At 47.8% G+C, this 13,710-nt stretch overlaps 1 protein-coding gene across 3 annotated transcripts in view; it reads right to left on the reverse strand.

The window, feature by feature from the left end:
• The window catches only part of TTYH2 (tweety family member 2), a 104,737-nt gene that overhangs the window by 13,918 nt on the left and 77,109 nt on the right, over positions 1–13,710 (reverse strand). For all 3 annotated transcript variants that reach the window (XM_077328286.1, XM_077328285.1, XM_077328287.1), the window contains 6 exons: positions 13,202–13,274; positions 10,677–10,746; positions 8,138–8,193; positions 7,426–7,518; positions 1,006–1,098; positions 777–919 (listed from right to left, as the gene is read on the reverse strand). In XM_077328286.1, coding sequence (XP_077184401.1) covers positions 777–919; positions 1,006–1,098; positions 7,426–7,518; positions 8,138–8,193; positions 10,677–10,746; positions 13,202–13,274 — 528 coding nt within the window. The remainder of the gene's footprint in view (positions 1–776; positions 920–1,005; positions 1,099–7,425; positions 7,519–8,137; positions 8,194–10,676; positions 10,747–13,201; positions 13,275–13,710) is intronic.

Consider the following 13,710-nt stretch of genomic DNA (forward strand, 5'->3'; position numbering starts at 1 on the left):
CTAGCATTTTAGAGATCCCCTTCTTGTAGGGTTTCTTATCCAAGCATCAATATGTAATAGCGACAAAGTGATTACACTTTCTTTCCCCCAACATTTCTTTCCCCCTTCTCTGTGACAAAAAAACCCACAGATTTAATTCTCTCTAAAGAGGCAGAACCCAAAGGCTGATTCACAGATGATACAAAAGCATGGAAATACCCCAACAGTTTAATGTGAATCCAACTCTGTCTTGATGTTGGCAGTGGGACCTGTGGATCTCATGAACTTGAGAGGTAAGCAGAAGGCAATGTTTTAAACCATGGGAATGCATGGGCAAGGATTGAGGGTCTCTTTTTAGCTGGTCCTTCTCTCCTACTTGCTTGCTTGCATACCTGGTACATGCACGATAAGCACATAAAGCCTACAGAAATGTAGGTCTGTTACCAGGCAGCAGACTCATGTGCTTCCTTAACTGCTTCCAGGAGATCATGCAGGAGCATTCTAAGTAGGCAACCTCAAGGTCCAATGGAGGATCCCCATTAGGTGGTATTTAGGATGCTCTTCTTCAGAATCCTTGATGTGATTTTGGACAAGGCAGAATAAAAAGATTAGCTCATAATTCTGATGACACTATCCATGATCAAATGTAGCAGAAGCAAGCACAGATATATAGAAAATAAAACCATAACACACCAATTTTTCATTTTATGCCACCATGAAGAAAACAACCACCATCCAAAACTGGCAATGGTCTTTTCTATCAGGGCCTTCCCCAGGCAGACTATTCACCACCTTACCTGCTGGCTAAATGCTTCCAGGCACGTGGTATGGCACAGATGATGGTGGTGAAGGCCACGGCAGCCAAGAGGGAGAACAGGATGAGGTACAGCAAGCCTTCCACCCCATCATAGCAGATCCCAACCAAGGCATCTAGATAATCCTGTAAGCAGTGGGCAGAAAATAATCAGTCGTTTGTCAACGGTTTGCACTCCAAAATTACCCTGTATACCTTTCCTTTCTGCTTACCTTGTGCAGGCCCCTGCAGTTCAACATGGCAGTTAGCTGGTGAAGGCTAGTCTCCGAGGAATTGAGTAGCTTTTGCATACCAAGAAGGTCTTTCTGCAGATAACGAAAAGTGGGGAAGGATGCTGGCGTAAACAAAGGCTGACAGTAGTGAACAGAACAACATATTCAGTAGGATGGCTTTCAAGTGGTATCAGAGTGGAATTCACAGACCAGTATTCTTCCTACAATCCTAAAAAGAATCTTCCGCCTCCGACAACTTACCCTGTTAACTGTTATCTCCATCTTTTGTCTAGCAACTTTGCATACTGGAATCATGGACTAGAAGGTTACTGGGTAATTTCCTTGATCAAAAGGAAAACTGAAGCTACAAATGTATAAAAATCTGTATTTGACGTGGCTAATTTAATGTCCTGAGCAAATAAAAAAGTTTTCATCTAGTGCTTAAAAATTCAAGTGGTTTGGGGCCAGGCATGTTGCCATGGGGATGGGCAGATCTTCCAATGGAGCCCTCAACTGGATGGCCCAGGCTAGCCCAATCTCATCAGCTCTCCAAAGCTAAGTCAGATCATTCCTATTTAGTACATGGATGGCAGAGCACCAAGGAAGTCCAGGAGTCCAGGAGTCCAGAGCACCAAGGTAGTCCAGGCAATGGGAAATCACCTCTGTTTGTCTCTTGCCTTGAAAACCCTATGGGGTCAACGTAAGTCAGCTGCAACTTGTCAGCACTTCTCACCACTCCTTGCAATGAAGGGAAGACAGAGGTTGGGGTCCCACTAGGATCGCTGCTGGGAATGAATTTGTCCACAAATGATCTAGGGGTGAATAGTGAGGTATCCAGTTTTGCAGATAATACCAGAATGTTTAGGATAGTGAAAAGCTAGAGAAGGCTCTCTCTAAATTGGTTGATGGGGAGACAATGCAATAAATGAAATTCAATGTAAATATGCATATTGGAACAAAAAATCCTAACTTTAGGCTGAGATTGAAAGAGATTATTATTATTATTATTATTATTATTATTAGATTTATAGCCCGCCACTCCCTTGCGGCTCGTGGCGGGTAACAATATCGCAAATCCCCATTAAACCCCATAAAACAATAATAACATTGCCAATATTGCCAGCATGGCAAGAATGGCAGCTCAACTCCCCCCCCCCTCCCACTACTAGCGGGTGGAGAGGAGGTCCTGATGATGTTTTGCTTCGGGTCCAGAACCCGAGTCCCCGGGGGAGGCATAGATCTATTATCAGCCCCGGCCTCAACCATAAACCTGGTGGAAGAGCTCCGTCTTGCAGGCCCTGCGGAACGTTGAAAGATCCCGCAGGGCCCGCAGCTCTCCCGGGAGCTCATTCCACCAGGTCGGGGCCAGGACCGAAAAGGCCCTGGCCCTGGTCGAGGCCAGGCGTGCTTCCCTAGGGCCGGGAACGACCAACAGGTTTTCACCCGCAGAGCGCAAGGCCCTGCGAGGGGCATAGGGTGATAGGCGGTCCCTCAGGTATGTGGGTCCCAACTCCCGTAAATCCTTGAAGGTTAGAACCAGAACCTTGAACCGGATCCAGGCAGCAATTGGCAACCAGTGCAGCTGCCTCAGCACTGGCTGGATGTGGGCCCTCCAAGATGTGCCAGTGAGGACCCTAGCAGCTGCGTTTTGCACTAGCTGAAGTTTCCGGATCAAGGACAAGGGAAGGGAAGGATCAAGGACCGCGTAGAGCAAGTTACAGAAATCTATTCTGGAGGTGACCGTTGCATGGATCACTGGCTAAGTGTTCGGGGGACAGGTAGGGTGCTAATAGTCGGGCCTGGCGAAGGTGGAAAAACGCCTGGCCCGCTACTTTTTTGACCTGCACCTCCAAAGTCAGGGAGGCATCAATGGCCACACCCAAGTTCCTGGCCTGGGACGTGATGGTGAGTTGCGTCCCTGCCAGGGTGGGTAAGCGCGCTACCTGGTCCTGCCCCCTACGTCCCAGCCACAGGACCTCCGTCTTGGAGGGGTTGAGTTTCAGGCGACTCTGCTCGAACCATTCTGTCACTGCTTCCAAACATCTGGCGAATGGTTCCGGGGGGGAGTCCGGGCGGCCGTCCATGAGGAGATAGAGCTGGGTGTCATCAGCGTACTGGTGGCAACCCAGTCCAAAACTCCGTACCAGCTGGGCCAGAGGGCGCATAAAGATGTTGAATAATGTGGGGGAGAGGACCGCACCCTGAGGGACCCCACAAGGGAGTCTATAGGAACGCGAGAACTCATCTCCCACTGCAACCCTCTGGGTCCGGTCCTGGAGAAAGGAGCGTATCCAGCGTAATGCTGTGCCCCGTATCCCCGTGCCGGCAAGGCGGTGGACCAGGTCGAAAGCCAGACTGATATGGACCGAATGCCGAAGTTTCTTCCAAGAATGCCAGGAGCTGGTCTGCCGCGGCCCTTTCAACCATCTTGCCCAGGAACGCCAAGTGCGACACTGGGCGATAGCTGGCGGGGTCCCGCGGATCCAGCGTAGATTTCTTCAGGAGAGGGTGAACCACTGCCCCCTTCAGCTGCTCAGGGAACTCCCCGGACTCCAGGGAGAGGTTGATAATATCCCTGAGCTGGCCTCCTATCTTCTGGCCACCTCCTTTGAGGAGCCATGATGGACAGGGGGCAAGGGGGCAAGTGGTCGCCCTAACCGCGCCTAGCAACTTGTCCACTTCGGATGAAGAGAGCCGTCTGAAGCCATCAAACGTCACCTCCAAAGGCGGCCAACAGGCCTCCAGTTCGTTTACTGTATTAACTGTGGCGGGAAGATCGTGGCGGAGAGACGAGATTTTGTCCGCAAAATAGCTCGCAAATGCCTCACGGCCGAGTTCCAATTTGCTATTATTTTGGCGCCCCTCAAGGGCGGTAAGGGATCTAACTACCCTAAATAATTGGGCCAGGCGAGAGCTTGCGGATGCGATTTCCGTGGCAAAAAATTCACATTTTGCCACTTTCACCGCCATCTCATACGCCCTCATAAGCGTGCGATAAGATGTTCTCGTAGCTTCGTCGCGAGTCTTCCGCCACACTCGCTCCAGTCGACTCACTTCCCTTTTCTTCTCCCGTAGGTCCCCAGTGTACCAGGGAGCCCGTTTGAGTCGAGGGCAGAGAGGACGTTTAGGGGCGATCTCATCTATAGCAGCTGTCAGGCGGGACTGCCAGTCCGCCACCAAAGCCGCTAGTGAGTCGCCAGGAGGCATCGGGTCCCGCAGGGCATTCCGGAATCCAATTGGATCCATAAGTCTCCGCGGGCAGGCTAGAATGTGCCCGCCACCCAACTGGGGGGGGGGTGGTATCCTGAGCCGGGCCCGCAGGGCATAGTGGTCTGACCACGGCACAGCTACAGCTGTATCCAGATCCATCTCTATCCCAGCGCCGAAAATCAAGTCGAGTGTGTGGCCGGCGTGATGTGTAGGCCCGGCAACAAATTGCGAAAGCCCTAGTGTCGCCATGGATGACACCAGGTCTCCGCCATGGACTGAAGGGGGCGCGTCTGCATGGACGTTGAAGTCGCCCAGGATCAGAAGCCTGGGGTACTGCAACGCCCAGGCGGCCACTGCCTCCAGCAGGTGGGGCAGGACATCTGGCGGCGCGTTGGGCGGACGGTATACCAACCAGATAGCCACACTCTCGACCGAGTCCCATCCAATACCGACACACTCCACTCCACTGATTTCCGGCGCTGGGAGAGCCTTGCAGGTGAGGACCTCCCGGACCACAATTGCCACCCCCCCTCCCCTCTTGTGGGTCCGAGATTGGTGAAGGACCGAGTATTTTGGTGGGGCTAGTTCTTTCAGGGCCGCTGACTCGCCTTCCCTCACCCAGGTCTCGGTCACGCAAGCAAGGTCCGCCTTCAACTCCACGATGAAGTGTTGCAGAGTCGAGGCCTTGTTCTTAATCGACCTTGCGTTGCACAAGACCAATGTTGGACCCTTTACCCTAGCCTCCACCCTCACATTCCTGGGGATGGGACGGAGGTTAGAAGGGGATCGAGCACACCCAGGGCGCCGGCCATGTCTCCACGGCCGGGTCCTATACGGGACACCAGTGCTTCCACCTCTTCTTTTGTCCAACCTCCTCCCCCAGCCATAGCGCCCCTGGCCAGTGATCGTTGGAATCCCGACCCCAGTGCGAGCCCCCCCCCTTATTTGGACCTCTCTCTCCATGTTCCCGCACCCCAGAGAGAACAAACCACTAACCTCCTGCATACTTCTCCCCCCCTGCTTAGCTGCACTAACCCACCCTAGCCCGCCCTTCCCTAGTACTACTCCCACCCAGCCCTCCCCTCCCGTCCACCCTAATCTAAGTAGCAGCTGGCGAGGCAGGAGCTACACTCTAGGGGCGAGATCCCGCCTATAAGGGGTTCTCTCTAGCCCTTCCAGGTCGCTCCTGGTCCTTCCAGGTCGCCCTACTGGTCTTGCCCTAACTTCTATTTCTCTCTGGGTAAAAATCCCTATCCACTAACCCCCCCCCCTAATATCGAAGAATGGCCAGTCCAGGCAACCACAAAAAATACAGTTGGCAGGTGTTCTTCGCTTGGCCACCAGATGGTGCAGAGGCGGTTCTCAGCTGGACCAAGTCCTTGTAGTTCTTCCGGCCGCCACTAGGTGGTGTCCAAAGGAGCCAACTCTTCACTCCCAGTTCAGATCTTAAAGTGGAAGCGTCCTCGCCTTCGTTCTCCTCCATTTATCTGGCGGTGGGGGTTTGGCCTCCGGACCACAGCTCCAACTCTCCCAGCACAGTCGACAGCAGCAACAGCAGCGGCAGGGGCAAGAGAGGGCCAGGCTCACGGAGAGCTGGCAACAAGCCAATCACAGCAATCCCAGTGCCCGCTAACTCAGTAGGCGAGGCCTGCCTGGTCTGCAGTCTGCAGCTCCAAGCATCAACCTGTAGCCCAAAGGTAGTAAACACCGGCAGCAGTAACAGAAGGACGAAGCAACACTGGCAGCAGGAACAGAAAGAAGAAACGACGACTCCTCCACAAATGACCAAGGTAGGCTTCTGGAGTTGTAGTGGAAAGCTCAATGAAAATGTTGATCCAATGAGAGGCAATGATGAAAAACCCCATACTATGTATTATTAGGAAAGGGATCAGAAATAAAATTGTAAATACTGTAATGCCCTTGTTTTAAAGCTGTAGTGCAGCAGTTCTAGTTCAAAATGGAAATTGCAGAGCTACAAAAATTACAAAAGAGGGCTAACCAAGACAATTTGACAGTTAAGGAAAGGCTGAATAAACCAGGACTTTTCAGGTGACAAAAACAAGAGCTAAAGAAAGACATGGCAGAGATTTATAAAATTATGCATGGGGTGGAGAGAGTGAATAGGAGGAGTTTTTCCTCCTTTTCCCATAAAGCTGGAAATTGGGGGCACTCCATGAAATTGTTGGGAAATAAAGTCAAGATAGACAAGAGGAAATACTTCTTTACTCTACCAGTAATTAAATTGTGGAATTCACAGCCAGCAGTGGTACGGACGGCCATGAGCTAGATAGCTTCAATGGGTTAAACGGATTCATGGTCTATCAGTGGCTACTAGCCATGCTGATTGAAGGGAACCTTCATATCTAGAGGCAGCAAATGTCTGATTACTGGATCTGTCTCCTGTTTATTTGTCTCTTCAGGACAACGGGTTGGCAATTGAATAGAATACTGTTCTGGAGTAGATGGACCTCTGATCTGGCAGGCTTATTTATGTTCTTATGAGAGCATCTCACATGTCTGGTACCACAACTGAAAATCCCTTCACCTGATGCTGACTGGTCTAGCCTCCGAAAATCAGGGCAGGTAATTCCTTTAAAATTAAGATCACCAGTGAGCTTAACTGACAGGAAGATGCACATGGCATGACTTACTCGAGATATGTTGAATCATGGTCAGGGCTCCGACCTCTATAAACCTGCAAGATCACCCAAATGAATCCACCTTCTTCTGACTCAGACTAATTGGTCTATCAAGGCCACTACAGTCTATCCTCACTGGCAGTAGCTCTTTGGAGTTTCAAATACAAGTCTTCCATTTCACGTACTATCCAATTCTCTTAAAACTGAGATGCCTGGGATTGAACCTGGCACTTCCTACAAAGCATTTGGTTCACTATGGAGTCATGGGTCTATTCCCATGTCATGGAGAGACTGTTCCCAGGATAGTTGCAACCCAGACCCTTTGTTCTCCTCGTTCCCTTATCCTACTTTATGTCGAGGGCATCTGTCCCTTCTTAACTGCATGATTTATTCTTTCTCCTGCTTGCCAGTACCTCAGTCTCTCTACAGCAGATTCTGGCATTCTCCATGCTATGTCCCTCTTCCAACAGTCCTAACCCAAAAGAAAGTACATTTTTTTAGATACCCAGATTTAAATGTATATTCAAAAATTTCCACTGATGGATCCTGATGGTCACACAGTGCCCTTTACCTCAGCAGAAGGGAAAATGGGAACAGCAAACTGCATCAGGCCCTGAATCTGGATTTGCATGGTAGTGAGAGAACGCTGGTAGATGGTCAGAGCCTGTAAACAAAGAACAGCACACAATAAGCCAAGCTTTGACCCATCAGGCCATGCTTAAAACTGGAGTGTGTCAGTGGCTTGAGACCGAAGAAGAGTTAGGTTTTATACACTGGCTTTCTCTACTCAGTGGCTTACAATTTCCTTCTCTTCCTCTCCCCAGATCAGGTGGGGCTGAGAGACTTCTGAGAGAACTGTGACTGGCCCAAAGTTACCCAGCAGGCTTCATGTGGAGGAGTGGAGCATCAAATCTTGGTTCTCCAGATTAGAGTCCATCACTCTTAACCACTGATCGTGCTTGCTCAGGTCAAGGACAGCCTTCTCCACATCATGGAAGCCAGATCTTAATTACTCAACAACACTCCAAATAACAGACTCCCAAAGGCTACAGAAGCTGCATCTCTCTACTCAAGGGTTCCCCAGCAACCATGTTGTAGCCTGTTTTGCATGGCTGCAACTTTCCATGGGTGGCCTGTGCAAGCGTAGTTCCAATATGGGTTTGAGCAGAAGACTGAAGATGAACCAGAACTTTACATCAATTCCTGGAATGATCTTTTTTTTTCCTGCCCAGTATGGGTTAATTAGAGATGCCAGCAGTTACAAGAGAACTTGAGGTACATACCTGTTGGAAGGGGTTGGTCAGACTCTGGCTGCAGTACAGGTAATAGTGGACTATCTCTACAAAGATAAACACCAAAGGGAAGCATCAGTCATAGTGCCACTCACATGGCTTTAGTAACCTTAGTTTAGATTAATGCTTCTGTCATGAGCCAGGACTGGCCCATGCCAGGATATTTATTTTATTTTGGGATTTGCAAACTGTCCCTCTCCAAAATTGGTCTCAGGAGCAAGGCCATGAAGGGCTTTGTATATTCTAGTCAATACCTTGAATTGCATCTGGTAATTGATGGGCAGCCAATGGAGTGACTGCAGAGTGGGAGTGATATGCATATTCTACCTAGTTTCTGATAATAACCAAGCTGTGGCATCCTGTGCCAATCAGAGTCTTCAAATTGCCTTTGAGGGAAGAATGCATTACAGTAGCCTAGTCTCAATGTTACCACGGCATGGATCTATGTTGCCAGATTAGCCAAGTCAATAGGGGGCCATCTTGTAATTGACTGAATTGGAAAAGAGCATTTTTGCAGTCATGCTAAGTTGCTTCTCTAGCAGTAATGAGGGATGCAGTATCACCCCAAGGATCTTAGGTCAGCATTGATAAGGAGTAGCACAAGGTCCTTCAAGACATCTGCTTTCCCAATCAGCATCATTTCTGTCTTTTCTGGATTTAGTATATTTTTATTTGCTTTCAGCCATTTAACCACAGTAGTCAGGCAGTTGCTCAAGATTGTTACTACATCACCAAGGGGATTTTGATAACAGAGGTGTAAAACTGGGTATGATTGGCATATTTAGAATCATAGAGTTGGAAGGGGCCATACAGGCCATCTAGGCCAACCCCCTGCTCAATGCAGGATCTGCCCAAAACATCAAGGATAAGTATCTGTACAGATGCTTTTTGAAGACTGCGAGTGAGGCAGAGCTCACCCCCTCAAGTCAGCCGATTCCACCGCTGAACTATTCTGGCTGTTCCCCCCCCCCCCCCGATATCTAGTCGATATTGTTCTATATGGAGTTTAAACCCATTACTGTGGGTACTATCTGGTGCCAGCAGGAAGCATTCCCTGCCCTCCTCTAAGTGAGCAATCATGTCCCTTCTCAACCTCCTCTTCTCCAGACTGAACATTCCCAAATCCCTTCGGTTTGTGCCAAGAGGCTCACATGTTGTTAAATGCCCACCTGAAAATGGAAAGCTAGTGACCACGTCCAAAACAAGACAGCCGAAAACAAGACACTGTAGTTTCATATGAATATTAGCTTTCATTAAGGGTGCTGCTACATCCTCCCCAGATAAGTCATTCTACTGTCAACCATATGCCTGTCACCTAATATCTATCTATCTATCTATCTATCTATCTATCTATCTATCTATCTATCTATCTATCTATCTATCTATCTATCTATCTATCTATCTATCTATCTATCTATCTATCTATCTATCTATCTATCTATCTATCTATCTATCTATCTATCTATCTATCTATCTATCTATCTATCTATCTATCTATCTATCTATCTATCTATCTATCTATCTATCTATCTATCTATCTATCTATCTATCTATTTATTGAAAATTATTATAGCCCACCTTCCTCCTTGGACCCAAGGCAGGTTACATATAAAAATCCCAAAAAACCCCACCCTGAAAACAGCACAAATCCAAAATTTACTGAGATGGCAAGATCCCTCCTACCTCCCACAGTCAGCTCACAAGGGTGCGCTAGATATTGTAGCGGGACCTGAGGGGGGAGCCATTGATCTTGCTCTATAGAGGGCAGAATTTATGGGCTAAGGAGTTGCTTAACTGGTCTTGTGTCCAGTGATTTTCTCCCCTGCAAATCCCACTCCTCCTCTCACAGTCAATGGGTACATCTTTTTTTTTTTTGTAGTCAATGGGTACAAGGGATTTTTTTGTTTTGTTTTGTAGTTTCAGAGCCTGGTTAGAAGAGAAAAAAAACCCTAAACAAACAGTAATGCACACAAATGCCCACGAGCATATGAAATGGTTTTGGGTGTATCTGAAAGACAGTGGTCAGTGGGCATGTAAGGGGTAACTAGTCCCTCCCTTGAGTGATTTCTCCATTGAAAAGGCCCAGTATGATAGCTGTACCCCAGTGGGCTGTAAAAAGCTGCTTTTGCACTCAGCACTTGGAAGTGATGTGGGGGGAGGGAAGTATCAGCAGTGCACCTCCCTTCCAAGTTCATCAAATACAACAAGGAAGTGCGGGGTCAACTGTAGAATCAGCTCAGAATACATCCTTTCAAGCTGAGCCTCGTGTTATTAAAATGAATGTCAACTCTGATGTAAGCAGAGCTATGGCTTTGTGCACTCTGAACATGGTCAAGCTTATATCCCCACAGTTTAAATCTGCTCTCGCATTACGTACTCTAGAGACATCCTATGGGGAAGTACGCTGGTTTATACAGGGTTGGTAGCTGCGTTCCATAATCTGTTGCCAGTGCTGTTTCCCTTTAGCCAGTGGCTCTGAAATCAGAGTTTGGGTAACTCACACAGATATGTCGAGAGCAAAACTTGTTACCTGCACTTAGGCCACTTTGTGTCATGTTCAGGATGACCTTGTCCGGGGCTACGCAGAAATCACTGGTACCCTGCAAGCATTGGCATGAGAAAAAAGCCACTGTGATGACTGGAAATGGGACTAGGAAGCATTTTCACACATGAGGCTTACACTGACTGTAGTATCTTCCTACTTGAATTATGAATGTGCATTGATAGAAGCAGCATTTGATTTTTTTAATGCTGTCTTTGACTGTCTCTCCTGCATTAACATTTACACATATAAAAGAGGTACTTCTAGCATCATGCTTGAGAGGCACAAATCAGCCTCAGGTGTGGTGGTGGTAGAAGGTGAAAGCAGAGTGAAAACTGGTTGCAAGAACAGGGAAATACTTCCTGATCAATGGGATCTCCCTGATGATGCTGAAAGAGTGGAATGAACTAGTTTATAAATGGCAAAAAAGGAGCTACATGCCTAATTTCCTGTTCCAAAATCTAACAGAGGAACAACTGTGCTTCTTAAAGAAGAGTTGGTTCTTATATGCCGTTTTTCTCTACCAGAAGGCATCTCAAAGCGGCTTATAATCGCCTTCCCTTTCCTCTTCCCACAACAGACACTTGTCAGGCAGGTGAGGCTGAGAGAGAGCTTAGACAGGACTGCTCTGTGAGAACAGCTGTAACAGGGCTGTGGCACGCTCAAGGTCACCCAGCTGGCTGCATGTGAAGCCCAAACCTGGCTCACCAGATTAGAAGTCAGGACCCCTAACCACTACACCAAGCTGGCCCCCTTACACCAAGGGGACTGGAACAAGCATAGCTTGAATCCTATGGTGGCTCCATTAGCTCGAGTGGGGGCATGCAAAATACACAGAAGCAAACAAAGCTGTCTCAGACCAAATCAGAATACTGGATAGCCGAAGTCAGTATTACCTACACAGACTGTCAGTGGCTCTCCAGGACCACAGGGTCTTTCACACTGCCTATAGTTTGGACTTTCTTTTCTTTCTTTTTTAAAAATCAAAAACCTTTGATGGCATCGTAACAATAACCCAAGCACTTGGCTTATACGCAAGTATATATGGTAATTGAAATAAAAGCCTGCTCCAGCCAGCCACTCATTGCATTGCCTTTTGCAAAGTGTACTGCAAACTGAACTTGCTCTGGCAGCTTGTAGGACATCAATGGTTTGACTGAGGGACTCTGATCTTTTTTTCCTTTTGCCTTCAATAGCAAAAGGAATGGCAATGCTGGATGGGAGAGCCTGTGATGATGGAGCATTTCCCACACTCAGCTTATGTGCGAGTCAATAAGTTTGCCCAGATTTTGTGGTAAATTAGGTGCCTTGGCTAATATGCGGGTCGGCTTATATGCGAGTATGTTGTTGTTATGTGCGAAGTCGTGTCCGACCCATCGCGACCCCATGGACAATGATCCTCCAGGCCTTCCTGTCCTCTACCATTCCCCGGAGTCCATTTAGGTTTGCACCTACTGCTTCAGTGACTCCATCCAGCCACCTCATTCTCTGTCGTCCCCTTCTTCTTTTGCCCTCAATCGCTCCCAGCATTAGGCTCTTCTCCAGGGAGTCCTTCCTTCTCATGAGGTGGCCAAAGTATTTGAGTTTCATCTTCAGGATCTGGCCTTCTAAAGAGCAGTCAGGGTTGATCTCCTCTAGGACTGATCGGTTTGTTCGCCTTGCAGTCCAAGGGACTCGCAAGAGTCTTCTCCAGCACCAGAGTTCAAAAGCCTCAATTCTTTGACGCTCGGCCTTCCTTATGGTCCAACTTTCGCAGCCATACATTGCAACTGGGAATACCATAGCCTTGACTAAACGCACTTTTGTTGGCAGGGTGATGTCTCTGCTTTTTAGGATGCTGTCTAGATTTGCCATAGCTTTCCTCCCCAGGAGCAAGCGTCTTTTAATTTCTTTGCTACAGTCCCCATCTGCAGTGATCTTGGAGCCCAGGAAAATAAAATCTGTCACTATCTCCATTTCTTCCCCATCTATTTGCCATGAATTGAGAGGGCCGGATGCCATGATCTTCGTTTTCTTGATGTTGAGTATGCGAGTATATACGGTAATAATCAGATATATTCAGACTCCTTGGAACAAACATGTATTTGTGAGAGTAATAATAAAACCCAAACATGGAACAATGGCTGTAACAAGATAAAACTAGAATATGAATTAAACTAAATGAAACATTTATGGGACATTTAAAATAAGAATGAAAAGTTAGTTGCTAATTAAACTAACTAGAGGGAAAATCAGTATGCAGACACCATCCTTAAGGAATATAAGAGGCAAGTTATTCCATGAAGGTGCAAGCTTTATCTTGCAGAACTGTGGCCAAAAATTCAGCCACCTTCTCTGTTAGTGTTTCTTATATAACGGGATTGAACCCAGGACTTTCTGCATGCAAAACAGATGCTTTACTACTACACCAAAGCCCTCACAATGCACCAAGAGCTATGGTTTCAAGCAGTTAAGAGTGAACACAGCTTGATCCAACTGGTTACTATAAAGCAAGCAACTACTGTTGGGCTTACCACAGCTGCCGAAACATCCACTGAAAAGGAGCCCCAGCTGAGAATGAGTGTGAACAGCCCGCAGCACAGCATCCTGTGAACGAAAGGCAGACAGTGAGAGCATGGAAGTGGGATTTCCTGGGAAGACAAGTCTAGGGACTAGAAATCCTACAGCTGCCTGCACCATTTATCACTTTCCATGATATAATCTTTGTCACACTAATTTTTACAACAACCCTCTGAGGCAGGCCGCTATTACACCCAGATACAGAACAGAGGTAGGAATTACCCAGGGTCACACAATGAGAGTGCAGGAGGAATTGGAAATTAACTTAGGTTGCTCAGTTCCAAGTCTAGCTGAGGTCAGTATGGTCTACTCAGACCAGCAGGAGTTCTCCAGGGTTTCACCTACTGCCTGGTGCTTTTTAACTAGAGATGCTGGGGCTGAACCTGCATACAAAGCAGACACCCTGCCACTGAGCCATGGCCCCACACTGACGGGGATCTTCAGTGATCCATCATCTGCTCAT

Source organism: Paroedura picta, chromosome 3, assembly GCF_049243985.1.
Source record: "Paroedura picta isolate Pp20150507F chromosome 3, Ppicta_v3.0, whole genome shotgun sequence".
Lineage (NCBI taxonomy): Eukaryota > Metazoa > Chordata > Lepidosauria > Squamata > Gekkonidae > Paroedura > Paroedura picta.